Source organism: Heterodontus francisci, chromosome 14 (assembly GCF_036365525.1).
Source record: "Heterodontus francisci isolate sHetFra1 chromosome 14, sHetFra1.hap1, whole genome shotgun sequence".
Lineage (NCBI taxonomy): Eukaryota > Metazoa > Chordata > Chondrichthyes > Heterodontiformes > Heterodontidae > Heterodontus > Heterodontus francisci.
The window spans coordinates 106,431,678-106,445,849 of NC_090384.1; the positions used below are offsets into that span (position 1 = coordinate 106,431,678).

The 14,172-nt window shown below is 46.2% G+C and overlaps 1 protein-coding gene across 1 annotated transcript in view; it reads left to right on the forward strand.

Moving 5' to 3' along the window:
* Positions 1-14,172, forward strand: part of galnt18b (UDP-N-acetyl-alpha-D-galactosamine:polypeptide N-acetylgalactosaminyltransferase 18b) — a 472,052-nt gene that overhangs the window by 302,452 nt on the left and 155,428 nt on the right. Inside the window, exon 4 of the mRNA XM_068046700.1 lies at positions 4,354-4,537. Coding sequence (XP_067902801.1) covers positions 4,354-4,537 — 184 coding nt within the window. The remainder of the gene's footprint in view (positions 1-4,353; positions 4,538-14,172) is intronic.

The window sequence follows — 14,172 nt, forward strand, 5'->3', positions numbered from 1 at the left end:
AGTTTGCAAAGTTACTTGATCTGTCGCAGCCCTATTTCCAGGCAATGGGTTAAAGATTACTTTGATAGAGCTGAGACAGCCCTGAGGCCAGGCTTGCTGAAGCAAAAATAGAAGTCTAGCTCATTCATTCAATTTGCTCTCCCTCCCCCTCCACATACAAATACTTCCTGGAGTTGAAATATTTTCTATTTTAATGTAACTAGGGGAAATGGCTGTCCCAGGAGGTCCCAGCTTTAACAGCATCCATTTTACTTTGTGAATGGGATGACTTGTGTCAGGTCAAGTGTTGCTGTAGTAACAGTAGAGGGATCTACTTGTGGCTAGACAAACATGAAGTTTAGTAACTTCAAAAAACTCCAGAAGCTTCAACTGGGATGACTTCCCCGAAGCTGGGATCATTCTCCTTGGAGCAGAGAAGGCTAAGAGGAGATTTGATAGAGCTGTATAAAATCGTGAAGGTTTTAGATGGAGTAAATGTGAAACTGTTCCCAATGGCTGTCAGATCAATAACCAGAGGACACAGATTTAAGGTGATTGGCAAAAGAACCAGACGTAAGATGAGGAAAAACTTTTTTACGTAATAAGAGGTTGTGATCTGGGCTGTGCTGCCTGAGAAGGTGGTGAAAACAGAATCAATCGCAGCCTTCAAAAGGAAATTGGATGAATACATGAAAGAGAAAAAAATTGCAGGGATATGGGGAAAGAGCGGGGGGAGTGGGATGAAGTGGATGGCTCTTCAAAAGAGGTAGCAAAGACTTGATGAGACGAATGGCCTCCTTCTGGCTGCACTATTCAATGATTCTATAACAGTCTGTGTCTGTATTGGGAAATACGGGATTCACTGAAAGGGGAAACTTGATGATTAAACACTTCATCGATCCTGGGCTGGGTTCCTCACTGTCGATTAACATCCCAGCACGAGTTCACATTATCTTCCAGGCAACAGGAGGAGACCATTCAGCCCCTCAAGCCTGTTCTGCCACTCAATTAGATTTTGGTGTTCCATGATCCATTCCCCTCAATACCTTTCCCCAACAAAAATCGATTAACCTCAAATTTGATAGTTTCGATTGATTCCCAGCCCCAGCAGCTTTTTTAAAAACTAAGGAAAGTAAGAAATGGAATCAGGAGTAGGCCATTCAGCCCCTCAAACAGAACAGGAAATAATGGAGACACTCAGCAGGGCTGGCAGCATCTGTGGGGAGAAAATAAATTTCAGGTCTGTGACCTTTCATCAGAACTTTAAGGGATGAGAGCCCGCCTCCAAGAGCTGTCGGCCAAATGCAGCAAGGTAAGTAGGGCCATGGGTTCCTGGGGCCAGTAAGGGAGGCCTGGTGGGGAGGGGTTGGGGTGGTATGTAAGGGCAGAGGGTGGGGAATGTTAGCATGTGGAGAGCCATTGCCGCCGGGGGCCCCTATGCGGGCCACAGAGTGCATGTCAGGCAGGTCGCTAGGGTTTATGGGGCTGTCTTCCCCCCCACCGCCGCGCTGAAGGAACCACCTGGCAGGAAGAGCCCCTTAATTGGCCACTTTAGGGGCAGAATTGGCATGTGGGTGGGAGGGCTGTCTGCATGGCAGCAGGAAGGTGAGGGGCACGCCACCCGCTCCCCCCGCCCTCTCTCCCGGTTTTCCGGCACCCCCTTCGCCTCCCAGCCCACTCCTGCAAGCCCCATTAAATTTAGGCCTATGTAGCAGCACGTTGGATAAGCTTTCCTTATTGAAACTGCATGGAATTGTTCCTTTGAAATAAAGTTCTACTTCTGAGTTAAGACAGGTCTCTTTTTCATGAGTGTGGTGTCGTGGTAATACTACTAGACTAATAATCCAGGGAACTTGAGTTCAAATACCACCATTGCAATCTGAGAATTTGAATTCAGTTTTTAAAACTCTGGAAATCAAAAGGCCGTCTCAGTAAAAGTGACCGTGAAGCTGTCATAAAAGCCTACTGGGTCACTAATGACCCTTTAAGTAAGGTAACCAGTCTGGCCAATCCCACACCAATGTACTTGACTCTTAAATGCCCTCTGATGTGGTCTAGCAAGATGCCAGCGGTTCAAACCGAAGGGTCATCACCATTTTCTCAAGGACAACTAGGGATGGGCAATAACTGCTGGCCTTGCCAGGGATGCCCGCATTCCGAGAGAGAATTCTTTTAAAAAGCTGTTCTCATTGTTTGCCTACATCATCTTCAGTGCGTTGAATCCCAATTTGGAAAGTGGAAGCAATGTAATGTTATGTCAATCAATGGCTTGAGTTGGCACCTTGGGATGATTGTCAATGCTTTACCAATTAATTGTGGTTAACCGAGGTACAGGATCAATACAAACTCCTGTTGGAGGAAAAGATTTGCTCATTACTCTCATTCCGATACACAGAAACATTTAGTATCAGCAACGTGTATCAGACAGTCACCCTTCAGTTAGTTCTCTCTCTCGCCCAGATAATTGATGAACTTTCCTGAGACAAACAGCATCGAGTTGAGCTCGATCAGTTTGAGCATTCATTTTGTGTTATTTATAGATTGTTAGTGTATCGTACTGTGTGCCAGGACAAAACTATCTGACTGATTAACTCTGCTTCCTTTCAACCTGTCACTCAATCATTCCACACTGTTGAAACCACTGATAGCAGAAAGAATCATCCAAACGTGGTGAGGGAATTGCTCGTCCTGTGTTTGCACTTTCATTCCCCCTTTCCCATTTACTTTCTCCCCCTTCCTTTTTTCTCTTCCCTTCCTGCTTACTCCCTTTTCTTTACATTTTACACCTAAGGCACGCTCCAGATGACAAGGTAGTGTCCTAATGTATGTATTATTTAATGTATGTAATACCTATAGTCCTAATGTATGTATTATTTAAGGCTTTAAGGACCCGTGTACAACATGTATGTCTCCATAAACCTCTCTTCCTTTCCTCCTTTAAGACCTACCTCATTGGCCAAGCTTTTGGTCATCTGTCCTAATATTTCCTTATGTGGCTCAGAATCAAATTTGGTTTGATAATCGTTTATGTTAAAGACACTTTATGAATGCAAGTTGCTATGTGTGGAGATTCTGATTAATGGAAATAGTATGAGTGGTACTGGGACTAGACTGTCATTGGCAGTACTGATGGAAGGAAACTCCTGATAAGGTTGCAATGTTAAACCAGCTCTGCTGCTTCCATAGGGAGTGTTTTATGTGGTCACTATTCACTAAAACCAATGAAAGTATTAATGTATTAAGTTCTTGACTCATGTCTTTGCCCTCACAAATAATAAACAAGTCTACGGTCTTGGTTACAGGGGCGACATGTGGTGAGAATGTTCTGCAGATTACATTGTTTTACCCCTGACTTTGGGGGAGAGACAAGACCAAATAAAATGGGGACATGTCCTGGTTTCTCTGCTTCATTTCTGTACTGACTGTATGTTGTGATTTGCTTGGTTACTGCAAATACCCATTCTTGGGAGATAGAAATTGGGCGGGGTATAAAACAGACTGCTGATTCACTATCACCTAGTCTTCACTACTACTCAAGACCAGTTCACTCCCAAAGAGTCATTGCATTAGAGAGCAAAGCAGTGGAGGCCTGTTATAGAATAAAATTCTCATCCTTGTTTTCACATCCCTGCATGGCCTCGCCCCTCCCTATCTCCGTAATCTCCTCCAGCCCTACAACCCATCCGAGATATCTGCTCTCCTCCAATTCTGGCCTTTTGAGCATCTCTGAGTTTAATCGCTCCACCATTGGTGGCCGTGCCTTCAGCTGCCTGGGCCCTAAGCTCTGGAATTCCCTCCTTAAACCTCTCCACCTCTCTACCTCTCTCTCCTCCTTTAATATCCTCCTTAAAACCTACCTCCTTGACCAAGTCTTTGGTCACCTGTCCTAATATCTCCTTGATTTACAACAGAGAATGCTGGACATACTCAGCAGGTCTGGCAGCATCTGTGGAGAGAGAAGCAGAGTTAACGTTTCGGGTCGATGCCCTTTCATCAGAACTAGGAAATGTTCAAGATGTAACAGGTTTTAAGTAAGTACACCGGCAGGGGAAGGGGAGGAAAGAACGAAAGGGAAGGTCTGTGATTGGGTGAGATGACAAAAGGGATGATAGTGGAAGATGAAAGGATGGTGCAGATGCTGCCAGGCCTGGAAGTATTTCCAACATATTCTTTTTCATTTCCGATTTCCAGCATCCATAGTCTTTTCCTTTTATCCTGATGTGTAATCCTTTTGTAGCTCGGTGGCAGTTTTTGACTGATTCCACTCCTATTTACGCTTTATTACGTTCAAGGCGTTATACAAATGCAAGTTGTGGTTAGCCTGGAAGGCTGTAGTGTGATGTTACTAATGACTGATACTTCTTCAAATTGCAGACGAACTCAGAGAGAAGTTACAAGCTTATGTTGACGAAACAAACAGCCGCCAGCCAGGCTTTGTAAAGGTGATCAGACACACGAAGCAAGAAGGGTTAATCCGATCTCGAGTCAGTGGCTGGAGGGCAGCGACAGCTCCTGTTGTTGCTCTCTTTGATGCTCACGTCGAGTTCAATCTTCAATGGTAACTATCATTTTACACTCTTAATCTATGAAATTCTCACAGTCCAGATCCATCCATTCAAATAAAAACCAGAAAGTGCTGGAAATACTCAGCAGGTCTGGCAGCATCTGTGTAAAGAGAAACAGAGTTAATGTTTCAGGTCTGTGACCTTTCATCAGAACTGGCAAAGGTTAGAAATGGAATAGGCTTTGAGCAAGTTGGGGGGAGGGGGGAGAACAAAAGGGAAGGTGTGTGATAGGGCGGAGGGCAGGAGAGATTAAACGATAGAGATGTCACAGAGATGTAGCCATATATTAATACACAGGGCCCTGTTCTTTGCAGACAGAAAGAACATGTACAAACGTTGCGCCTGTTTTGGCTAAACAAAATAAGTGACAGCCATTCGCTGGTCCATTCCTCAGGGCAATGCCTTGACCAATCAGAGTCAAGCTACCTGGTATAAATTTCAAACAAAGCTTTGCAGTTAAATGTCAGTCACCGTAACCTGGTGCATTCTCCATGGCAACGCCTGTACCAATCAGAGTCCACATGTCAACTAATCAGCACTCTCTTCTCATACAGTATAAAGTTGTTGCTTCCCCTTATATTCGTTATTCTTGCGATTGTCCTGACAACATGTTTGTATTTTCAGCAATGCTCAAGTTCTGGATGACGAAACGATTATTTAAAGAGTTAATGATCCAGGAATCAAGAACAGTGAAATCTCTTGATGAGCAAAACAGCTTCCTGTTATTATTAAATCATACAATGAGAGAATGTTCAAGCACACAATCAGCCAATCCAGACCATTGAGTCTGTCCTGATATTTATCCATATCATCCCATTCAGTCTAATCCCACTCTCCCCCTCACTCCCCACACCCTTTAATATCCCACCCAGTCTAATCCCACTCTCCCCCTCACTCCCCACACCCTTTAATATCCCACCCAGTCTAATCCCACTCTTCCCCTCACTCCCCACACCCTTTAGTATCCCACCCAGTCTAATCCCACTCCCTCCTCACTCCCCACACCCTTTAGTATCCCACCCAGTCTAATCCCACTCTTCCCCTCACTCCCCACACCCTTTAATATCCCACCCAGTCCAATCCCACTCTCCCCCTCACTCCTCATACCCTTTAATATCCCATTCAGTCTAATCCCACTCTCCCCCTCACTCCCTAAACCCTTTAATATCCCACCCAGTCTAGTCCCACTTTCCCCCTCACTCCCTAAACCCTTTAATATCCCACCCAGTCTAATCCCACTCTCCCCCTCACTCCCTAAACCCTTTAATATCCCACCCAGCCTAATCCCACTCTTCCCCTCACTCCCTAAACCCTTTAATATCCCACCCAGTCTAATCCCACTCTTCCCCTCACTCCCTAAACCCTTTAATATCCCACTCAGTCTAATCCCACTCTCCCCCTCACTCCCTAAACCCTTTAATATCCCACCCAGTCTAATCCCATTCTCCTCCTCACTCCCTACACCCTGAATATCTCACCCAGTCTAATCCCCCTCTCCCCCTCACTCCCTACAGCCTTTAATATCCCACCCACTCTAATCCCCCTCTCCCCCTCACTCCCTACACCCTTTAATATCCCACCCAGTCTAAACCCACTCTAACCTCACTCCCTAAACCCTTTAATATCCCACCCAGGCTAATCCCACTCTCCCCCTCACTCCTCACACCCTTTAATATCCCACCCAGTCTATTCCCACTCTCCCCCTCACTCCCCATACCCGTTAATATCCCACCCAGTATAATGCCACTCTCCCCCTCACCCACCGTACCCTTTAATATCCCACCCAGTCTAATTCCCCCTCTCCCCCTCACTCCCCATACCCTTTAATATCCCACCCAGTCTAATCCCACTCTCCCCCTCACTCCCCACACCCTTTTATATCCCACTCAGTCTAATCCCACTCTCCCCCTCACTCCCCATACCCTTTAATATCCCACCCAGTTTAATCCCACTCCCCCCTCACTCTCCACACCCTTTAATACCCCACTCAGTCTCATCCCACTCTCCCCCTCACTCCCTACACTCTTTAATATCCCACCCAGTTTAATCCCACTCCCCCCTCACTCCCCACAACCTTTAATATCATTCATTTTTGAGCAATATAAGAATTTATTTGCTCTACTGCAACAATATTTCAGAGTGAAGAACGCGACATTCCAAAAACCCCTCTGAGTAATTGATTTCTCTAGTCTGCTTTAATTCTTTTTATAATGACCTTAAATGTGTGGTCTCCGGTTACCAATGGAAACAGTCTTTCAGTATTTACCTGATCAGACCCCTTTCTAACAGCTGACCCTGCACAGCTTCTCACATCCCTCTTCATAACTTTAAGTCTGTCATTGATGGTAATGACCCAGTGAATCTGCAGCTTCCCTGTTACATTTACATCCTTCCTATTATGGGCTGCCCACCATTTTCCAACTGCAGCCAAGCCAGGGCTTTGTACAATTTTTTTTAATGTGCTCATTCTCGGTACGTGGGAGTTGCTGGGAAGAATTTCTTCTTGAAAATCTGCAATTGTCCGCATCTCCACCTCTCTCTCCTCCTTTAAATCACTCCTGAAAACCTACATCTTTGAGTAAACTTTAGGTCACCTCTCCAAATATGTTCTGTATGTGGCTCAGTGTTAAATTTTGTCTGATAATTCTTCCTGTGGAGCACATTGGGATGTTTACTATGTTAAAGAAGCTATATAAATACAAGCTTTTTCTGTTGTATTGTTATTCTGATCAGTTCATTCATTTCTCTGCTTTATAAATGCCCAATAATATTGATAACACAGTCTTGGTTTTTATTAATTTTTTTCACAATAACTCCTGATGAAAGAATCTTGAATAGTTGGCTCTTTCTAAGAAAGTATTTTTTATTCATTCATGGGATATGGGCGTCACAGGCCAGGCCAGCATTTATCGCCCATCTCTAATTGCCCTTGAGAATGTGGTGGTGAGCTGCCGTCTTGAACTGCTGTAGTCCATGTGGGGTAGGTACACCCACAGTGCTGTTAGGAAGGGAGTTCCAGGATTTTGACCCAGCAACAATGAAGGAACGGCGATATAGTTCCAAGTCAGGATGGTGTGTGGCTTGGAGGGGAACTTGCAGGTGGTGGTGTTCCCATGTATTTACTGCTCTTGTCCTTCTAGGTGGTAGAGGTCGCGGGTTTGGAGGGTACTGTCGAAGGAGCCTTGGTGCATTGCTGCAGTGCATCTTGTAGATGGTACACACTGCTGCCACTGTGCATTGGTGGTGGAGGGAGTGAATGTTTGTGGATGGGGTGACAATCAAACGGGCTGCTTTGTCCTGGATGGTGTCGAGCTTCTTGAGTGTTGGAGCTGCAGCCATCCAGGCAAGTGGAGAGTATTCCATCACACTCCTGCCTTGTGCCTTGTAGGTGGCGGACAGGCTTTGGGGAGTCAGGAGGTGAGTTACTCGCCACAGGATTCCTAGCCTCTGACCTGCTCTTGTAGCCACGGTATTTATATGGCTACTCCAGCTCAGTTTCTGGTCAATGGTAACCCCCAGTATGTTGATAGTGAGGGATTTAGCGATGGTAATGCCATTGAATGTCAAGGGGAGATGGTTAGATTCTCTCTTGTTGGAGATGGTCATTGCCTGGCACTTGTGTGGCGCGAATGTTACTTGCCACTTATCAGCCCAAGCCTGGATATTGTCCAAGTCTTGCTGCATTTCTACACTGACTGCTTCAGTATCTGAGGAGTAGTGAATGGTGCTGAACATTGAGCAATCATCAGTGAACATCCCCACTTCTGACTTTATGATTGAAGGAAGGTTATTGATGAAGCAACTGAAGATGGTTGGGCCTAGGACACTACCCTGAGGAACTCCTGTAATAATGTCCTGGAGCTCAGTTGATTGACCTCCAACAACCACAACCATCTTCCTTTGCGCTAGGTATGACTCCAACCAGTGGAGTGTTTTCCCTCTGATTCCCATTGACTCCAGTTTTGCTAGGGCTCCTTGATGCCACATAAGAGTCATAGAGTTATACAGCACAGAAACAGGCCCTTCGTCCCATCGTGTCTGTACCGGCCATCAAGCACCTATCTATTCTAAACCCATTTTCCAGCACTTGGCCCGTAGCCTTGTATGCTATGGAGTTTCAAGTGCTCATATAAATACTTCTTAAATGTTATGAGGGTTCCTGCCTCTACCACCCCTTCAGGCAGTGTGTTCCAGATTCCAACCACCCTCTGGGTGAAAAATGTTTTCCTCAAATCCCCACTAAACCTCCTGCCCCTTACCTTAAATCTATGCCCTCTGGTTGTTGACACCTCTGCTAAGGGAGGAAGTTTCTTCTGATCTATCCTATCTATGCCCCTCATAACTTTGTATACCTCAACCAGGTCCCCCCTCAGCCTTCTCTGCTCTAAGCAAAACAACCCCAGCCTATCCAGTCTCTCTTCATAGCTGAAATGCTCCAGCCCAGGCAACATCCTGGTACATCTCACTCACATCCTTCCTACAGTGTGGTGCCCAGAACTGTACACAGTACTCCAGCTGTGGCCTAACTAGCATTTTATACAGCTCCATCATAACCTCCCTGCTCTTATATTCTATGCCTCAGCTAATAAAGGCAAGTATCCCATATGCCTTCCTAACCACCTTATCTACCTGTGCTGCTGCCTTCAGTGATCTATGGACAAGTACACCAAGGTCCCTCTAACCCTCTGTACTTCTTAGGGTCCTACCACCCATTGTATATTCCCTTGCCTTGTTAGTCCTCCGAAAATGCATCACCTCACACTTCTCAGGCTTAAATTCCATTTGCCACTGCTCTGCCCATCTTACCAGCCCATCTATATCGTCCTGTAATCTAAGGCTCTCCTCCTCACTATTTATAACACCACCAATTTTCGAGTCATCTGCGAACTTACTTATCATACCTCCTATATTCACGTCTAAATCATTAACGTACACTACAAGCAGCAAGGGCCCCAGCACTGATCCCTGTGGTACACCGCTGGTCACAGGCTTCCATTGCAAAAATAACCCTCGACCATTACCCTCTGCCTCCTGCCACTAAGCCAATTTTGGATCCAATTGGCCACATTGCCCTGGATCCCATGGGCTCTTACCTTCTTAACCAATCTCCCATGCAGGACCTTGTCAAAAGCCTTACTGAAGTCCATGTAGACTACATCAACTGCTTTACCCTCATCTACACATCTCGTCACCTCCTCGAAAAGTTCAATCAAGTTTGTTAAAAGGCTGGTTAACAAAATTGAGGCTCATGGAATCGGAGTGTCAGTGTCCAATTGGATTAAAAAATGGCTTAAGGACAGAAAACAGCGAGTTGTGGTAAATGGTTGTTTTTCAGACAGTGGTGTTCCTCAAGGATCAGTGCTAGGGCCACTGCCTTTTTTGATGTATATAAATGACTTGGATCTTGGAATACAGAGTAAAATTTCAAAATTTTCCAATGGTACCAGATTTGCAGGAGTGGCAAACAATGAGGATGACACCGATTGACTGCAACAGCACACAGATAGCCTAGCAGAAAGGACAGACAAGTGGCAGATGAGGCAAGAGATACAGGGGGCACGTGAGGAAGAAGTTCTTTTTTGCTGCGAGTTGTAATGATCTGGAACTCAGCACCTATGAGGGTGGTGGAAGCAGTGACATCAATGATTTCAAAAGGAAATTGGATGGGCACTTGAGAGAAATTAACTTGTGAGGAAGGGAACGGACCGATTGCTCAACAGAAAACCAGTATGGACTTGATGGGCCGAATGGCCTCCTTCTGCGATGTTATGACTATAAAGCTGGTGATTCACATTCAGTTTCGATAACTGTGGGCCCCAATCAGCCCTAATGTTCCAGGCCAGTCATAATCTCTGCTTACTCATTGTGGACCTGGGGATCATCATAGAAACAGAAGGAGGCCATTTAGCCCATCGAGCCTGTTCCACTATTCAATTAGATCATGAACAAACTGTATCTCAACCATTTATCTGCCATGGCCGCATATCCCTTGATCCCCTTATTGAACAAAAATTGGCATCAAGATTATAGAGTGTAGAATAAGGGAGTCCAGCCAGGATTGCATTGGAATAGTGAAGGCTGGAGGTGACGAAGGCAGAAATGAGGGGGTTCAGCAGCCGGTGAGCTGAGTTGGAGCCGTGCCTACACTGCGAAAGGATTTTAACATGTGCAGGCATCAGTGTAAGCATCAGAGAAAGTTTGAAGTAAAATTGTTGCTGTGAATTCACCTAGCTTACGTGTAAGGTCAGGGTATCAAGGGATATGGAGCCAAGGCAGGTAGTTGGAGCTGAGATGCAGATCAGTCATAATCCAATTGAAATGTATAAAATTCTTAGAGGGTTTGACAGGTGCTGAGAGTCTGGTTCCCCCTGGAGAGTCTGGAACGAGGCGGAACAGTCTTAAGATAAGAGGTCGGCCATTTAGGACAGAGATGAGGAGAAATTTCTTCACTCAGAGGGTTGTGAATCTTTAGAATTCTCTATCCCAGAGGGGTGTGGATGCTCAGTCACTCAGTATATTTAAGGCTGGGATAGATAGATTTTTGGACTGTCAGGGATTCAAGGGGAGGGGACGGGAAAGTGCAGTTGAGGCAGAAGATCAGCCCTGAACGTTTATTGGCAAAGCAGGCTCTAGGGGCCAAATCCTGTTCCTATTTCTCATGTTCTTAAGTGAAAAGAAGCTCAAAATAGCATGAGTTCGGAATAATTGTGTCCACTGCTGAGCGAGCCTGGATCTCAGAGACGTGGTAACACATTGCCTGAGTGACAGACTGCTAGTTGCTGACATGTTCACAGTCAGTGTTGCCAAGGAGCAGCCTGCTGAATTAGCATGAGCTGAGAAAACGGGAGAAGGTTTCCCGATTATTGTTAATCTATTGCACCAACATACTGGAGTTATTGTACCTCGACAAGGCTTTCTATTGAGCATTTCATAGTTTGTTTGATTTTAGGATTTTTTCCTGTCGAATTCAAGGGGCTATTTATCCTCTCACCAGGCACAGTGATGGTATAGTGTATTGAAACTAGACTCAGAAACCAGCGAATTACAAAATACTGCAGATGCTGGAAATCTGAAATAAAAACAGACTGTGCTGGAAATACTCAGCAGGCCCTACAGCATCTGTGGAGAGAGAAACAGAGCTAACGTTTCAGGTCAATGACCTTTCATCTGTTTTACTTGCAATCCTAACCCTGTGTAAGATCCTAGACAAGGGGCCACCACATATTTGAAAAGAATGATAGATAGACTTTCATTCCGAAAGCACCTCACAAGACTTCAAGACATCCAAAAAAGCATTACAGCCAATGAAGTACTTTTGAAGGGTGATCACTGTTGTAATGGAGGAAATGTGGCACCAGATTGTGCACAGCAAGCTCCCACAAGCAGCAATGTGACAATGACCAGGTTATCTGCTTTAATAATGTTGATTGAGGGATGAATATTGGCTCAGGACCTCAGGGACAATTTCCTTGCTCTGCTTCGGAATAGTAGCTGTGGGATCTTTCACATCCACCTGAGGGGACAGACAGGACCTCCATTTAACATCTCATCCAAAAGACAGCATTTCTGAAGGGCAGCACTCCCTCAGTACTGACCCTCCGACAGTGCAGCACTCCCTCAGTACTGACCCTCCGACAGTGCAGCACTCCCTCAGTACTGACCCTCTGACAGTGCAGCACTCCCTCAGTACTCACCCTCCGACAGTGCAGCACTCCCTCAGTACTCACCCTCCAACAGTGCAGCACTCCCTCAGTACTGACCCCTCCGACAGTGCAGCACTCCCTCAGTACTGACCCTCTGACAGTGCAGCACTCCCTCAGTACTGACCCTCTGACAGTGCAGCACTCCCTCAGTACTGACCCCTCCAACAGTGCAGCACTCCCTCAGTACTGACCCTCCGACAGTGCAGCACTCCCTCAGTACTGACCCTCTGACAGTGCAGCACTCCCTCAGTACTCACCCTCCGACAGTGCAGCACTCCCTCAGTACTCACCCTCCAACAGTGCAGCACTCCCTCAGTACTGACCCCTCCGACAGTGCAGCACTCCCTCAGTACTGACCCTCCGACAGTGCAGCACTCCCTCAGTACTGACCCCTCCGACAGTGCAGCACTCCCTCAGTACTGACCCTCCGACAGTGCAGCACTCCCTCAGTACTGACCCCTCCGACAGTGCAGCACTCCCTCAGTATGGACCCTCCGACAGTGCAGCACTCCCTCAGTACTGACCCTCTGACAGTGCAGCACTCCCTCAGTACTGACCCCTCCGACAGTGCAGCACTCCCTCAGTACTGACCCTCCGAGAGTGCAGCACTCCCTCAGTACTGACCCTCTGACAGTGCAGCACTCCCTCAATATTGACCTTCCGACAGTGCAGCACTCCCACAGTACTAACTCTCTGACAGTGCAGCACTCCTTCAGTACTGATCCCCCGACAGTGCAGCACTCCCTCAGTACTGACCCTCTGACAGTGCAGCACTCCCTCATAACTAACCCTCCGACAGTGCAGCACTCCCTCAGTACTGACCCTGTGTCGGTGCAGCGCTCCCTTAGTACTGACCCTCTGACAGTGTAGTGCCGCCTCAGTACTGACCCTCCAACTGTGCAGCACTCCCTCAGTACTGCACTGGGAGTGTCAGCCTGGATTATGTGCTCCCAGTTCTGTAGAGTTTTGAAGTGTACTCAATGCTGTAATGGAGGAAATGGGCTGGGCCAGTTTGGACACAGCAAGATCCCACAAACAAAGATGATTTTAATCCCAGAATGAGATGCATTTTTAGTTTTAAAGATATTTGTTTCGAGATTTTAGTGGTTCTGGCCACACTGCCTTTAACGCTGATCCCTAGTTCCTTTGAAGAGGATTAAGAGGCAGCCATGTAGTGTGGGACTGGAGTCACATGGAGGCCCAGTGCAGGCACAAGTTCCTTTCTCTGAAGGACATCTATGAGCCAGTTGGGCAGTTACAACAATCCAACAGCTTTCCAGCTCATTTTATCTGGGGCTAACCCACATATTTCTAGATTTCTTTCAGTGTAAATTGCCATAACTTTGGCACAACAGCTAGTGTAAATTTGGGCTGATTGAACCCGCACAGGTAATTCCAGCTCAGGAATTGCCCAATCAGAGCTTCAGCTGGCTATGTTCGCAGATAGGTTATGTTACTGGACCGGTAATCCAGAATAAATATTCTGGCAAACCTGGGCCCTGATGAAGGGTCACTGACCTGAAACGTTAACTCTGCTTCTCTCTCCACAGCTGCTGCCAAACCTGCTGAGTATTTCCAGCATCTTCTGTTTTTCTTTAAGATTTCCAGCATTCACAGTATTTTGCTCTTGTCGTAAACCAGAGGCCAGGACTAATGATTTGGAGAAATGAGTTCAAATCCCACCACTGAAGCTAGGGAATTAAAAAATTCAATTTGCTAAAATAAATCTGGAATAAAAAGCGAGTCTCAGTAATTGTGACCATGAAACTACTGGATTGTCATTAAAAAATCTATCTGGTTCATGAATGCCCTTTAGGGAAGGAAATCTGCTGTCCTTACCTGGTCTGGCCTACACTTGAATCCAGACCCACAGCAATGTGGTTGACTCTTAACTGCCCTCTGAAATGGCCTAGCAAACCACTCAG